This window comes from Branchiostoma belcheri, unplaced genomic scaffold, assembly GCF_001625305.1.
Source record: "Branchiostoma belcheri isolate BF01 breed outbred unplaced genomic scaffold, Haploidv18h27 scaffold58, whole genome shotgun sequence".
NCBI lineage: Eukaryota > Metazoa > Chordata > Leptocardii > Amphioxiformes > Branchiostomatidae > Branchiostoma > Branchiostoma belcheri.
Window position 1 is genome coordinate 1,719,191 of NW_017804220.1, and position 15,642 is coordinate 1,734,832.

General features: G+C 44.4%; 2 protein-coding genes across 2 annotated transcripts in view; both read right to left on the bottom strand.

Annotated features, from left to right (window-relative positions):
* LOC109481804 overlaps positions 1-5,780 on the bottom strand; it is a 25,336-nt gene extending 19,556 nt beyond the window's left edge. The window contains exons 1-4 of the mRNA XM_019784393.1: positions 4,506-5,780; positions 1,312-3,972; positions 819-968; positions 14-310 (exon numbers count right to left, since the gene is read on the bottom strand). Of these exons, the coding sequence (XP_019639952.1) occupies positions 14-310; positions 819-968; positions 1,312-3,972; positions 4,506-5,661 (4,264 nt within the window). The 5' untranslated portion in view covers positions 5,662-5,780. The remainder of the gene's footprint in view (positions 1-13; positions 311-818; positions 969-1,311; positions 3,973-4,505) is intronic.
* Positions 5,781-5,790: 10 nt separating this feature from the next.
* LOC109481819 (protein bark beetle-like) lies at positions 5,791-10,853 on the bottom strand. Its single transcript, XM_019784423.1, has 2 exons — positions 10,596-10,853; positions 5,791-9,216 (listed from the first exon to the last, which is right to left on the bottom strand). Exons 1-2 carry the CDS (start codon positions 10,807-10,809, stop codon positions 5,804-5,806), a joined length of 3,627 nt encoding a protein of 1,208 aa, XP_019639982.1. The 5' UTR covers positions 10,810-10,853; the 3' UTR covers positions 5,791-5,803.
* Between the last annotated feature and the right edge of the window lie 4,789 nt (positions 10,854-15,642).

A 15,642-nucleotide genomic window follows, 5' to 3' on the forward strand; every position in this document is an offset into this window, starting at 1 on the left:
TGTAATGCTACACCATTGACAATTTTGTAGACGTGGTTTGCCCGGTAGCCACCTTCACCGTTTGACGAACATCTTGTTGACCTGCCGTACATCATGTATGTTGACTCTGCATCTGGTCCCGATAAGCATTCGCCGCTATGATGTAAGGCGAACACTTTGAAACCTCTGCTCACAGCGACATCGTGGCACTTCTGTATGGGGTTCCCTCTGTAGCGGTAATAACCATCGAGGCGAGAGTCGGACCCTTCCAGCGACGGAATGGCACGATTTGATTCATCTCTCCAGCATCCAAGGGAGTAGTATGCTGTCTCTGAAATAAACATGTTTTACATGTTATCTTTGTCTATCCCAGGTGATAGAACAAATTGTTCTTTTTGCTGTTTCGTCTTCTCAAAACACATGAGGTCGATGGCCTGGACCAGACCACAATCACCAAGGTAACTGGTGCTTTGACAGACACCCTGTGCTGTTGAATTACATTATTTAGCAAGACATAACTTCAGGGGTTCGTCACCATGTACTAGTTTATGAATGTGTTTGAGTAAGAATAAACAGAGTAGTAGTTTGTTAGGCTTGACCATGTAAAAGTGAACATTATGCATTTGCTTTCAAATGTTACTCTTGTTGTCCTATTATAATAGATATCCATTATATTAATAGATATATTAATATAATAAAAGTAATAATTAATCAATAATCAATACGTTTTAGGTATTCTATAATGTTGATAGATATAATAAAAAACTTTATTTTCTCTATCGAACAATGTTACGGTTTGCAGTAGAATCAGGCCAGGTTACTATGATAGTTGAGCTTACCATACGTTTTGTCCGCTGAGGGTCCAGAAAACCACTGATGGTCGACTCCTAAGGTCCGAAGTCTCCACTCCTGTTCTATATCCTCCTCCCTGCATGCCGTGTCTCGGGAATTTGTCCAGGTACATGACAGATCCTCGAAACTGCAGCTCTCTGCAATTGCCCAAAATGACTCATTAAAGTTTATACAGAGATAATCGACTTGATGCCACCTAATATAATGTCAGACTTTTGAAAATACAGATTTAAAGGTATCTGGTAATGTGTGATGTTGATGTAGGTTTTAAATGTTACAATTTTTCACAGAGGCCCCACTTGCTTCACATGTTGTTATTCTACCAAAGTACCCCCAACACAATGTCATGTTAATGAAGTTTTGTTTGTAAAAATGTCGAAGACAGAAAGATGCTACCACGCTTGTAATACTGGACACAGATTAGAGACTGCTTTAAAAATAAAGGCCATTGATTTAAACAGCAAAACTAATGACACTTACCTGACTTCCTGATGGCGTACACTTCCACAAGAACGTCTATTGGGTCGTTTACCAGGATCAACATTTTGTTGGACACGGAGAAAACTTCTTTCCTCCTCATAGACTGAGTGGCAGCCGAACGCGTCAAGTGAACTATGCGCTTTTCTCTTGATGGCACCTCCCCGTCATATATCGACACTGTTTGGGGAACGTCTTGACTTGAAAGCTTTGCGAGAAGGAGAAACTCTGGCTTTGTTCTAACTACTTTGAAGCACGAGGCACGCGTGAAGTAATAGGAGTTGTGATAAAGTTTCACACGTGTCTGCACTTCGATGACGTTTTGGTGATCACAGATGTCGACGAATCCGAAGGAGCTGACATGACCTTTAGGAATGTAGACATCCCTGTAGGTTAAGGCCTCTGTCATGCTGATTCCAACATCGTTTGAGATCATTGTCGAGGAGCCAATGTAAGTTTCACCTGACATCTCAGCGAGGGAGACAGCAGTCTTACAATTATGAACAAATAGCTGATTTATCTTGGTATGGCTTGCAGACACAACCTCAGTCGCGTCCGATACGCAATTTGCAATGGTCACATCACTGATATCCGAGTCAACGCCAATGATTTGCAAGCTTGGAACGTCTATTCTGTGAAGCCGACCAGCATGTAGAATATCTACATTTTCAAGTGTAATTTCCTGATCCACTGTCGCTTCAGACTTACTAACTGAAATTCTAATGTTTCCCCACGACTTCAATGACATTTCATCGTTTTCGTCTTCCGGGTTAGAAGCCTGGCAGGTGATTCCAATATCCCAACTGTGACGATAGCACCTGGTTACGCCTATTTCTTGAGAGTTGCATTCGAGTAGTCTTCTCTCATCTCCTTGGCATTGAACCTCACCGAGCCATATCGGTCCCTCGCCCTGCCCATACTGCCAAGTATTGAAGCCAGTTGGTGGACCATAACCCAATTCCCTACAGACTACCTGGCTATTTTGCCAGGTCCAATGATTCGACCAGTATCGGCAGACAGTTCCCCACTGGCCACGTAAGAACACTTCCAAACGCCCCTGCCATGGTTGGCTGCCACCTACAAGCCTGATCCTGTGATTTCTTGTCCAGGTAGTCACAACTGGAGAAGATGCGGCTTTATCGAATGGCAAGAATCTGATCTTGTTCTCTGAGGTTCCCCTTGCCAAGAGACTTCCCAAGACAAGGATACCAACATCCTCGTGGAAACGGATCTCAACACCTGGTTCTATGTTGAGGGTTACATTTGGCAGGATGGTGACGTCGCCTGTGGCTATATATGGACTTTTTGATGACTCAAGTGTGAGGGATTTGTATATCCGCCCGTGTAAGATACTACTACTGGCATCTCTGCTGACGTCCGCATGTATACTGATGCTTCCGTATTCACTGGTTCGATACGGACTGAAGTTAACGATTCTGCGGTCATTTCTGTCATCAAAGTCAAAGATTCTCAGTCGGATGTCGTCTTCATTTTGACTCCCCCACCAATTCTCGGTCGCATCCTGAACGTTTTCGAGGGACGCAATTGACGTGTCCATGCAGAGCTCCCATTGGAACTCGTCGTTTTGAAGCGTGTTCTTGTGAAAGTTTGGGACATTTTGGTCTGCCGCGAAAAGAATCGTACAGGAACTTCCCACGATGTTACCACTGGTCATGTTGTCGTAAATGTTGTCCTTCAAAATGTTTCCAATCATAGAGACGTTTGTAGTGGTTGAGCTGTTATCATGAAGAAAGGTCGTGGATACTCTGAACATCACAGGAGCACTGTTATTTGTCAGTGTGTTTTTCATTACTATGTAGATGTTGTCATTGCGAAGGTCGATCAGAGGATTTGAAGCTCGAGTGTTGTTACGAAATTCATTTCCTATCATGTCCACCAACGACGTACTGCTGTGCTCAAACAACAGAAGCCCGTCACTGTTTCCGTGAAAGCTGTTTTCCAATATTTGGACATGACCATCAGAAACTCTGACTCGCATGAGCGTGGCTTCATTATCTTGGAACCAATTTTCTTCAGCGATTACTCTCGTACTGGTCCCTGATATGTCCAAGATTCGATCAACTTCGACAGTATCTTCGAAAACGTTTTCCCTGATGCTGATGTTTCTTTGGCCATCTCCATTTTCTCGATCTTGACACTTAAAGACGTGTTCGCCTTTGTTTTCTCCGAATGTATTCTGTGTGAGTTCTGTGTGGACTCCAGTGAGGGTAACTATGCCTCTGCCAGTGGCAGACACTTCGTTGTTTTCAGCAGTGTTTCCCTGCAGAATTAGGTGATCTGTTTCCTCAGATAGGAGCTCAAAAGATAGCACGTCTGAGCCAGAATTCTGGCTGAAGGTGTTGTTTATAATCTTGTGCACTTTTGTCTCTTCTAAATCCGTGTTGCTTGACTCTGGTCCGTCCAGGCGTACGCCTATTCCACCGTTGTTGTTTTGCACAGTGTTATTTAGCATCTCAATCAGGGCATCTTTTGCACGAATAGAAACGGATGCTGGAGGGTTTGAGGACGAGTCACCACTGTTGTCCTTGATGACCGTGTTCACGATGCGGGAACGTGTGCTTGCCGTGCCCTGTTCCGTGTACACAAGTCCTGCCTCACTGTTGCCTTGAATGAAACTGTTAGCCACCACGTGGTTTACTCGGGCTGCAAAGGAGGATAGTAAAACAAAAAGGTCAAAAACAAAGTCTAAGATTTTAGCATTATCAGCAACTACCACTCAAAGACGTCGACGATCATCAACCATATTATGGACACTAATGGGCATATATGTCAGCATAGAGATTGCAATCTCGTAGAATCTTTGATTCTGATTTTAGAGATCCAGATCAGAGACTCTTATCGACAGAGATCACCATCAGAATGCTAGAAATATATAGGGTTTGTCTCATATTTATAAATTCTGAGTTACAAGTTAATCCATTAATCTAAAGTAACATGAAACAATGTTGTAAAGTTCTGGTCGTCTTCTAAGTCAATATCTTAAACTTCATAGACTGAAGACTCACCTGATTGCAATCTATCCTCACATATCTAGATGTCTTATAATCCTCGGTCTTATAATAGTATCACGTTCGACAGATAAGGTATGGCTTTTGTTAAGAAGCGTATGGAATTCAGATTCAATGGTCAAATAAGGCTGATTATTATTATCTGTTTAACATGGATGTTGACCTTACCTGTTCTGTTAGCTGAAACTACTGTAGCCTGGCAGGTGAAGGAGATGTATCCGGTCATCACCATCCGAACAGTATCCGAGGAAGACGTGTGCTCATCTGTCCGTACATAGTAGTAGGATGAGATTTGATTTCCAGACGATCCATCGTAGAGGTTGAGTCTTCCATTTCCTGATCCAACCGCTGATATGTCCACTTTCAGGTGGATTCTGTGGTTTCTGGGAGCTTTGATGATCACACTACAGTCAATTGTCCTGGCAAATCCGTACAGGTACGAGCTACGGTGGAAAATTATCATCTTAGAGGCCAACGACGCCGTCGAGGTTTTGTCACAAATTTCTAGAAAGGTGGCCGATGTTGTGTCTAGGTACGGTGTTGCCACACTGTAGTCCCAAAGAGACTTGAACTGGATACCATACTTGCCTCCCATCGCTTCAATGTTATCCAAGACCACATCTTTGTTATATTCCACCAAGTTCATGGCTGTGTTTGATGTCGTCATGTTAACCTTGACAGTGTTGTAATTGGTTGATTTTGATGGTGACACCAGTTCGATACCGTGTGAGCTACAGTTGTAAACATTCACGTACTGCAGCATTATTACATTGCCGATTGTCTGTATTGCAGGAACCTCAATCCCATGCAACACACCTGCCCCTGAAATCGTAACGTATTGCAGTACTGAGCTTGGTACGCCTTTGGATACCTCCATGTCTGTGGCTTGGACACGAATATTGCCCCAATGATCACCTTGTACGAAATTCAAAGAAGCTGTTCTTCGCCGACCATATCCATATCCACATTCGATACCGACGTCTTCATAGTGACCACAATTATGGGATCCTATGCCTCTAGATCTACAGGCCAGCAGCGTAGCCTCATTCCCACTGCATGAAACGTCGTCCAACCATATGGGACCTGTTCCTTGACCAAAGTATCTCCGATAATCTACCGGTGGGCCAAATCCAAGTTGTCTGCAAGCCACAATGGCGTCCGATAGCCCCCACGCATCGTCACATACGGTACCCCATTGTCCATTGACAAATATCTCCACTCTTCCCTCGAATTGATTAGCACCGTCGGCAAGGCGTATTCCGTAAAACCTGTCCGTCCTTACGCCTGGAATCAAGCTTGGAGAACCTGGTGTCATCATTATCATGTTGTCCTCCTCACCTATAGCGTTCAATGAGCCTTCTACGAGTATCCCCACATTTGGAGCAAATTGAAGTTCGACGCCGGGTTGGATGTTTAATGTGGCATTCGGTAATACTGTGATATCCTCGGATACGAGATAAGGACTGTCATTCGATCGTAAGTGTGACGCTGTCAAAGATCCGACCTCCTATTTCTGACATCCTGACCCAATGACGTGACATGTTCCCTTCTGCAGATATCAGAAATGGACTGAAGTCGACAATAGGGTGGTCGTTCCAATCGTCAAAGTCGAAAATCCTCTTTCGAATCGTAGCTGCGTCGCTACTTCCCCACCAGTTCAAAGGTGCCTCAAAGACGCTGTCGGATAGAGCATGGCTTCCTTCCATGCACAATTCCCAGTTGACTTGGGGGTTATCCAGACGGTTGAACTGAAATATTTGGATGTTCTGCGTCACTTCAACAAAAACAGTACAACCGTAAATCTCAAGTGACTGGTTGAATATATTACCTTCTAGCCGATTATCAAACACCGCGACCATGGGTAAGATTGTGCCATCGACAAAGTGCCCAGAAACTGCAATGTCGATAACATACCTTCCCGAGTTGTTTTTAAACGTGTTGGATGAAATCGTGCAGTTGTTATCGAACCCAGATACATCCACCACGCCGCCGTTTTCTATCTCATTGTCTCTGAAGGTATTTCCCTCGAGGGTGACCTCAGAAGACGATAGATCGAAGGTAATGATTAGAGACCTCTCTACACGGTTACGAATGAAAGAGTTTTGTTCAAAATTCCACGTCGACATGTCTCCAGATATTTCCATCATCGCTATTGAGTTGTTGCTAAAAGTATTGCCCATTATATTCCATTCGGCAGAGGATCCCTCGAGCCTCATTGCAGGATAACCAGCATCGTGGAATGTGTTGAATGACAGGCTGACTAGATGGTCACCAGACCCCTGGGTTTCCTCAAGAACAATGCTCAACGCAGCCAGGACATTCCCTTCGAATCGACAGCCAGAAACCGCAATTCCTTTTTTGTACGTCGAATCTGAAAATGTCATTTCCAGTCCAGCTTCCCCATTCCAAGAGATTTCCGATGCATTTATACTGATGGATGCTCCGTTCCGTGTTACTTCTTCCACTGTGATGCCGGATCCATTGTTTTCTTTCAAAGTGCTCTCTTTTACGATAACGTCTGCCGAAACATTCACCAGTTCCATTCCCTGATTACAGTACATTGCTGACGAATTTACTATCAGGAGGCGGCGTAGGTTATTTTCCTCTGATTGGTCAAGGAAAAATCCAATGCCAGAGTTGTAGGCAGTTGTGTCTTCGATTATCATGCCCCGATCCATGCCTTCATCAACTAGATACTGCTGCCTATCGCCGTTTGGCAACGTCTCTATCAGAAGATATGTCTTGTTGTCTGGTCCAGATCCTCCGTATACAAGGGCAATGGTTTGACCAGTGGAAACAAATACGTCTGATTCCTCATCATCACCTAGGGTCCATTCCTGTCCTGAGTCAGCAGAACCACCATCGTGAACACTTAGCGACAGCATGGCATTGCTGTTCTTGAACATGGCCTGAACAGAAATTACATTGTCTGGCACTGTGGACCAAAATTCCACACAGCTGTCTACACCCTCCAGCTCTACTATGACACGCTCACCTACATCCAAGGCTCTGTTACCGGAGCAAATAGAGTGTCTGGCAGACAGCGGCGTCAGCGACGTTGCGCTTAAAACGTCTTCTGGCGTAAAGCCCCTAATGTCAATACCGTTTCCAACAACATTCTGAATGGAAATTTGTCTGATCAAGGAAGATGATGAGGAATAGACTTGTATGCCGTGGCCTCTGATGTCTTTAATGCTGCAGTTGTCACACAATGAGGGGGTTCGTAGGGCGTCACGGTGCCGGAGAATGATGCCGTTGTCCTGCACGTCACGTACGCGAATGTTGGACATCCTGTGGCGGTGGAAGTCGATTCTCAGCCCGGTTCTGCTCCCAGTCACGTCGGCGTTACTCAGGACGCTAGGTGCTGCTGTTAGTGTGAAGTGTAACCCGAGCCAAGGGGCCTCCTCACAAACCACATACAGCACTGAAGCACATTCCGTGCTGTTGATGGGGTACAGGCAACGTGTTTGTCCTTCTTCAAACAGGTCACCGCATGTCAAGTTGCGTTGCCACGTGGATTGAAAAGACTGTCGCTTGTCTAGGACGTCCGTTTCTATGCCCCTGTAGCCAAGATATTGACAAACCTTCTCCGAATCTTTCACAAGCCAGTCATCATCCCTGCAAACGGCCTGCCAGGATTCGTTCGTGAAGACTTGTACAAACCCCTCCCGTGTGTGATTGCCTCCTACAAGCCTGATGAAGTCCTCCTCGCCTGATGGCGTACTACTGTTAGCTCTCCTAACCGGCATGAACCGACATCTTTCTTCCTCGCTGCCATTAGCAACCAGTCGTCCTTGAACGAACAGACCTACGTCCTGTGCAAACTCGAGTGTCGTCCCAGGCTCGATGTAGAGGGAACTGTCTGAGGGGATGATGATGTCACGGGACACGTAGTACGGACCGCCTGCAGCGGACAGGGAGAGGTTTCCTTGTACCACGCCGCCAATGCTGTCAGCTCTGTAGAAATCGGGCCATACAGGAGCAGATGGTGCACTTGTGTTTGTCTTTGTTGGGGAAAGAAAATATGGGGAGTACGATATTTCTCTCAAGGTGTATCTTTGAAATCTACCATAGATGCTTCTCGCGATATCCATCTGCTCCGTAGTTCCCCAGTAGTTGTACGTTGCGTTCATTGGTTGTGGTGACGCCGGACCCGTTGTTGACAGTTGATACCGAGCTGCCGAATTCGTGAAGACATTACCCTGCAGGGTTGTGGCCAAGTCGTGTATTACAAGAACCGCGTAGTGACATCTGCGTGAACATCCGTACGCAGTTTGAAATGGATTTACAACTTTGTTAGCATCCAAGATGTTGTCCTCGAACTCTACAACAGATGTCACAGATTTATCGGTGTTCTCTGGTATGTCTAGATGAACAATACGCGGTCCTCTGTTCTGAACGAAGAGGTTATCCTTTATGACGACTTCGAAAGGGTGATCTGTCGAATCTTGTTTAAAGAAAACGATACAAGCATCTGAGTTCTTCGAAAACGTGTTGTTGATGATTGTAGACTCGATTGCCTCGAAGTTGGACACAACGATAGATTCCCCTAAATTTTGGATGAACTGACTGTCCGCAACCGACAATTGCACCCCAGTGGGGTTCTCCAGACGCAGGCTTACTTTTCTGGTGTAATGAAAAGTGACGTTTTTGATGTCTATGTTTGCCGTGTCAAAGGCGTTCCTTCTGACCACAACAATCCCGTTAGAGTTGCCCGTGAAAGTCGTTTGTGCCACACTGAGGTCTCCTTTTCCGTCCGAAATCAGACCTGCTCCTTGTGATGACGATATCTCCGTTCCTGTGATCTTTACCGCGCGTTTGTATCCGGACAAATGGATGCCGTTAGGGACCTTGCAATCCTCGATCATAACGGGTGAACCTGTTAATGCGGTTGTAACTTTGACGTCATACATATACAACTTTTCTTAGAACGTCGGCAGAACGTACTGCTTAAAGCCCAGATTTTTCACGGCTTTAATTTCGTTTAATATGTTTGGTCATACACATAGTTGCTCGGTTTAACTTGTTCCAACACAAGAAAGGAACTCACCATAAATCTTCAGTCTATCTCGTCAACGTTTGAGTGACAATTTTTTTTATTTAATTCCAACATGTAATCACCAGACGTGGTGACGACACACTCAAGTTTTTTTTTTCAACTTATAATATATTAATGCCGCCACCAACACAGGGGACAAATACATGACAGGACAATACTCATTTTCACCTGAGCTAAGTGAGGAAAGCCGTGTAAAGTGCCTTTCCCAAGGGCACAAGATCGGTGGCATGTCAGGACTCGAACCCGGGACTCTAAGTTCCGAGTCGCGCACTCTGCCGCTACGCCACACGACCCCACAATTCAGCTGGTGGATGATAAATTGACCAGGTTGAATAAAAATCGATGGTGAGTTCCTTTCTTGTGATGGAAGGAAATTATTTTTGGACAAAGTTTCATCAGAATATCACGCGTTGAAGGCGACATATTTTCCCAATATTTGGAAACTTTAGATGGAATGAGACGCCCTGCCGAAGTGCTATTCACAGTGCAGTTTACTGGTTTCGCGCAGGCGCAGAACGTTCTGCAGACGTGTTGCGCTTTGGTCGGACATGATGAAGTGACAAACATGTACACAAACTGACAAATCATGCATGTAGCTTGAAAAACATAAAACTTGAAAAAAATATCCTTTCTAGCCAATTGACATGTTTACTTTGTTGACAAGATTGCTAACTAAGCAAGCAATGTATGGAATGAGAGAGTAGATTTCGCCAAAGAAAACGAGCATTATAAGAACGGCAATGCGAGAGTGACTGTGCTATGTGTATACATTCTCAGTTTTACGCATATCTTGACAACACATAGAAGGGAGCCTGCATATGGGCGGGGGCATGTCTTCAACGCTCCATGCTGAAATTGGCAAGGCACCGGCAGCTAGGCGTATCATGTTGAATTTGCTCTGTTCTGAATCCATTACCAGGCGCTAATTACGCTTTAAGCATTTAGTACACGTGTAGAGCTTTATCACGATCGATTTTGAGCGGTACGGCTACGAATCACGTGGGGATGAAATGGCCGATTACGCTCTACGCAAAGTTTAAAGGCCATACAGGCCGCCATAGGATTTGATAACAAATAGCACATCAGGAAGAAAGATCATACGAAGTACACCATAGCCCACCTCTTAAATCTAAAGACTAGAAAGAAGCTACAACTCAAAGATTTTTGTGAGAGATCCAGGGACTTATCAAAGAACCTACCTGCAGTATCTTGACTGGTCAAAACAATGGTGAACCTATCTTCACTGTAGTATGCCGACTGAAACCGGAGCCAGACGTTGTTCTGCCCGGTGGACAGTGTCTTGCGTTCTGCCGTCACTCTGCTACCGTCGTCCAGGAAATGCGCAGCTTCTGTTGTCCCGTCTCTAACTTGAAACACCATTGGCGCGTTTCCATACCACGGATCCGATGACATGGTGACATAATGTACTGTGATGATCTTCCCAGGGTCTGTCGTTATGACCTGAAGATAGAATAGACAGAGAATGTTAAAGCTGCATTATGTAACAATAGGACGATGCAAAAAGCACATAAAAACACCATATACTACTTTATTTCAAATTTCAAATGTTGGAAACACAGATGTCAGACATATTTGTCTACATTTGCTTGGGATTGTGTTCTCGCCTCAAAAGCGCTACCTATATACTAGTGGCGAGAAGTAGAACTCCAGTCAGAAGCACAAGGAAGGTGTCTGATAGACATCGAAATGTAAGCAGTTGAGATACAGTACAGGTTGTGTAAAAGAAAATCCCATGTTCTGTGTCCTACCAACCTAATGAAGCTATTTTCAGAAGTGATCCGACAGATATGAACATAAAGCGGACAAGAAACCGTGCATCTGTGCATGTGTTTTTTTTATGATATCTATTTTCTAAAGAAGAATAGTTTTACCTTCACGCATTCTGCGCGGGAGTATCGGCGGGAATACCCCTGAAGGAAGACGGGGAACGTAACCTCGTGGTCGTTGCCGGTGGTGTCTAAGGTACAGAAGTCTCTCGGTGTCCCGCTGGGGTTTCTCTCCTTAAACATCAGACTCCCCCGTCTACTGTCCTCTATGTCCACCCTATGCAGATAGACATTGTGTAGAGGGTTGGTCTCCACGCTGATAGCCCCGTTACCGGCCAGGGTTATGTTCAACAGGCGGAGGTTGGACGTCATGTCAAGCACTTTGACGCCAGACGTGAAGGAGTTGACGATGTTGAGGTTCCTCATTACCGGAGCGGCTCCGCGGATGGATACGGCCGTGCTGTTGCCCCACGCGGGCCAGGAGGCCGCCCCGGCACCGTCAATGGTGACGTGGCTCAGGACCGATAGAGACAGGGAGTATCTAAAGCGGCCCTCCGTGACGGTTGAGAAGGCGGCGTGATCGAACTGGATACCCTTCCACAGGTCCCTTCCGTCTGTGTTCCGCGTGCCGTAGCAGACGAGACCGACGTCGTCGTCCGTACCTGGAGATAAATGTTAGTCAGTTGAGGTCATTCAATATAATAACTAGAGTTCCACGATCCCATTCCTTCGCCAAACGACTAGTTACTTTCAATCTGTCAATCTTTATTAAACTTAACAACTCACAGACAAAGTCTGAATTACGTTATTCTGACAATATAATAGTACTTCGTCCACTTGAAAGTTACGAATACACTAAAAATTATGATAGGCAACGTTAAATAAATACACATTGATAATGAAATATACAACGTTTTTTATACATTTAATATATCGTAACAGGAGACGACCGTGACGTTCGGACATACTTTAGATACTGAAAACATACGGCTGACATATTTGCATATTCGAAAATTAAAGTGAGTCTGATAAAATTTACTGCATACACTAAGTAGAATTCGACAGTTTCACTAAGTGCGGTAGATGCGAGTTCTTGTATCGTTTGGTGCGGCAGACTTGTAGATGTCTCTCATTGATTACTCAAATAAGATCTTCATAGAATTACATTAGGTGATGATATCCTACACTCTTCTAGAGTTATGCCGTTGACATACATTCAGATTCAAACTCAAGCAGGGCCAAATCGAAAACATTACCCTTCTGGCGTGTAGGCAAATGGACCATCTTTTGCCGGCCAACTTCTCAGACCAATGGTACCCCCTTGTTAGGCCACTTTCTACTATTTATCTAGCCTGCAAAGGCGTCTGGTGGAGATTAGAACGTAATGCGCCTACGAAAAAACGGGTTTTTGTCTTATGTTTAGTCAACTTATGTATGCTATTTGGAACAGCCCGCCGGCTAGCTCTTCTACCTGACACATCTTTGAATCTTGCAATTGGTTCGAAGAAGGTAGAACAGGTAACCGAAGCAGTTCTCCTGGGTTTGCATATGGATCCATCACTTTCTTGGAATCTCCATGTTAAACACTTCGTGGCAAAACTATCAAGAAATCTAGCCTATGTTAGAAGATATGTGTGTTACATGCCAGATGCTGTGTGTAAGGTTGTAATCCAAGCTTTAGTGCTATCAATCTTGAACTACTGTTCACCTATACTAGCTAGTGTTTCAGAGTCATGTACTAAGAAGATACAAGTTATACAGAACAAAGTTCTGCAGGCTGGCTCTGAAATGTTCGTTCGATACACCAGTTGCCAAAATGCACTCTGATCTTGGTTGGTTATCGGTGAGAAATAGATTTGATGTCAGTACTCTTCAGTTATTTTTCAAGATTGTAACCACAAGTGAGCCACAGGAGATCTATAAATCTCTGGTACCAGTTCATGCGTCTCACAGGTATTCCACTAGGCAATCAGTGCACGACTACTCATTGCTCAAACCTAACAACAATAGTGGAAAGAGGATGTTTGTTTACAGATCTGTAAAGTTGTGGAACGCATTACCGAGTGAAGTTAAGACTACTGTATTAGCAGCTGATGAGAGGCAGTTCAGGAAAATGACACGTCAGCTTTATGGAACTTAAAGGCTTACCCTGACAATATTGTATATATTCGAAGCAATTTAGTAACTCACAAGTTTTATTGTTGATTTTAGTCATAATTAGTTAAATGACCTCTGGCCTCAACCTCAATTATTTTAATGTGTAATTGCAATGATTGTATGTATTCAGTGCTTGTATTTTATGTGTTGTACTGTTGTATTTTATGTGTTGTACTGTTAACGAGCCCTGGAAGATTAGCCCCTCATGGGGCTAAAGGGCATCTCAATAAATCAAATCAAACTTTGCATCAGAATTTTTCCCGTAACGTGACTACATCTTTTTCAATACAAAATATAAAAACTGAAGACCGGATACGACCATAAATGAGACGTTCTGTCGAAGTGCTACAATACATTACGGGTTTCCCACAGGCGCAGCACGATCTGTTGTCGTGCTTTATGTCACATTGATAGCGAAAATTGAAACAAGAAAATTGCAAACGAAGACACAAAAAGTTGACGATGAATGTTACTCAAAGATATCTGAAGCACAGGTCTGATGCTGACCCACGCTGACCTTTGAGGTGTGACCCCATTAAAACGCAACGCCTACGTACCAAAATGATAGACAACTACTTTCACTTTCACCTTCGTTCCAATTTTTACGCTTGGAAATTAAAAAAAATGCCAACATCATAATGATGACTTTATATAGTTGGCAACAGTATTCATGTAATTATTTTTGAAATTACGTTGGTGAAGGTTAATCATACATTTGTACTGGTGAAAGGTACCGGATGGTACCTGAAACGTTTATGTATTAAAATTTCAATTTATCCAGCTAGAAAAGATTCAACGGCTTTATCACTTTATTTTTGAAATAATTTTGGAAATGGTTTGGAAAATTTTGTAGTTAACAGTTATATAACAAGCCGGTGTTATACAACAATCACAAGGTCAGATCGCCTCAGTGAGTGAGCTCTAAAGCCCAGTCACAAAGAGAGAGTAGGTTATGAGCAGCAGTCTGGTCGGAATTAGGCCACACTTACCTTTCGATATACTGTAAATCAATTCAAATCGGAGCTAACGTTCAATCAAATTTGACTGCCAACCACACTTCAAACACTGCAGATCTATTCCCATCCACCAGCCAACCAATCCCCAACCAAGGCCCAGCCTATATCTACCATGCACTCCCGATCCCGACTCCCACTTTAAAATAAAACATTCGGCCTGCACAGCCGAAGAGTAGTCAACCTCGCTGAACACAGGTGCCAATTTTAAAGAACCACAGTACAGTCATCCTTGCTGCCGAGCTACTCCCAACCTACTCCCAATCATGTTTGGGTGAAGTTTGGAAGAGTTCGGGGGACCATGTTCGGTTTTATGTGACAGAGGCCTAAATATGGCATCTTAGTCAGCGGTACGGTCGTGTTGTCTCGATCATAACACTGCGGACTTTTTAAAAATCACTGAACCCGGTCAAGTATGTCAGGTGAACAAAATACGATTGACTCTCTGACGATTCTGAAATTTTGCAACGTTTTCACGGTCGACAAATTCGGCAGAAGATCACACGTGTCTGTATCTGTATCGGTATAGCCGGTATAACCGCCTTTCGGCGTAACACACCAGCTTCGACAAGTGTGATTGGTCGATATCGGCCAACACAATATGATTTGTCAGGGGCAAACACGTGACCGTGTTCAAGACTACTACATCCAGCCTTTTATACCCTGATTGGCACATGAATTCTCCACTAGCTGTGTCATGGATGATACGTGTAGTCAGAAAGTTGGGAAGAAAAGGAAGAGGCAGAGACAGTTCTGTGGGCATTGCGATCAGTCACTTGGAAATACCGCGTTCTATGCCCACAAAAGGCTGTACTTCATGATCAAGGATGGGGCATGGAAGAAAGCTGGTATGGCATCGCATTTTTCGCCCGCTGGTTTCTACAACAGCAGTAACCGTAGGGAAAGTGGTCCCAAAAGCATCCAACCACGGACGACGTCGTCGACGCCAGAGAACCGAGGCGGACGCTTTTTGTTTCAGTCAACATCAACGAGAGTTGAGGTTAGCAACGAGCAACTTTACCACTGCATTATGAACCTTCGTAAGACACTTGAAGATGTCCTGGCGGAAAAAAAGCGCCATTCTGAGGCCTTGCAGCAGTTCAAGGCACAGATCTCAGAGCTTCAGCAGGAAGTCGCCTATCTGCGACAGTGCTTGGATGCCAGAACTCAAGAGGACGCCGCCATGCCACACGCCCCAAAGCGACAAATGAAGAAACATTCAAGACATTTGTCGGTGAGCTGAGTACTTATTTCTCTCTATATGCATATGTGCATGCCCGTAGCCAGGG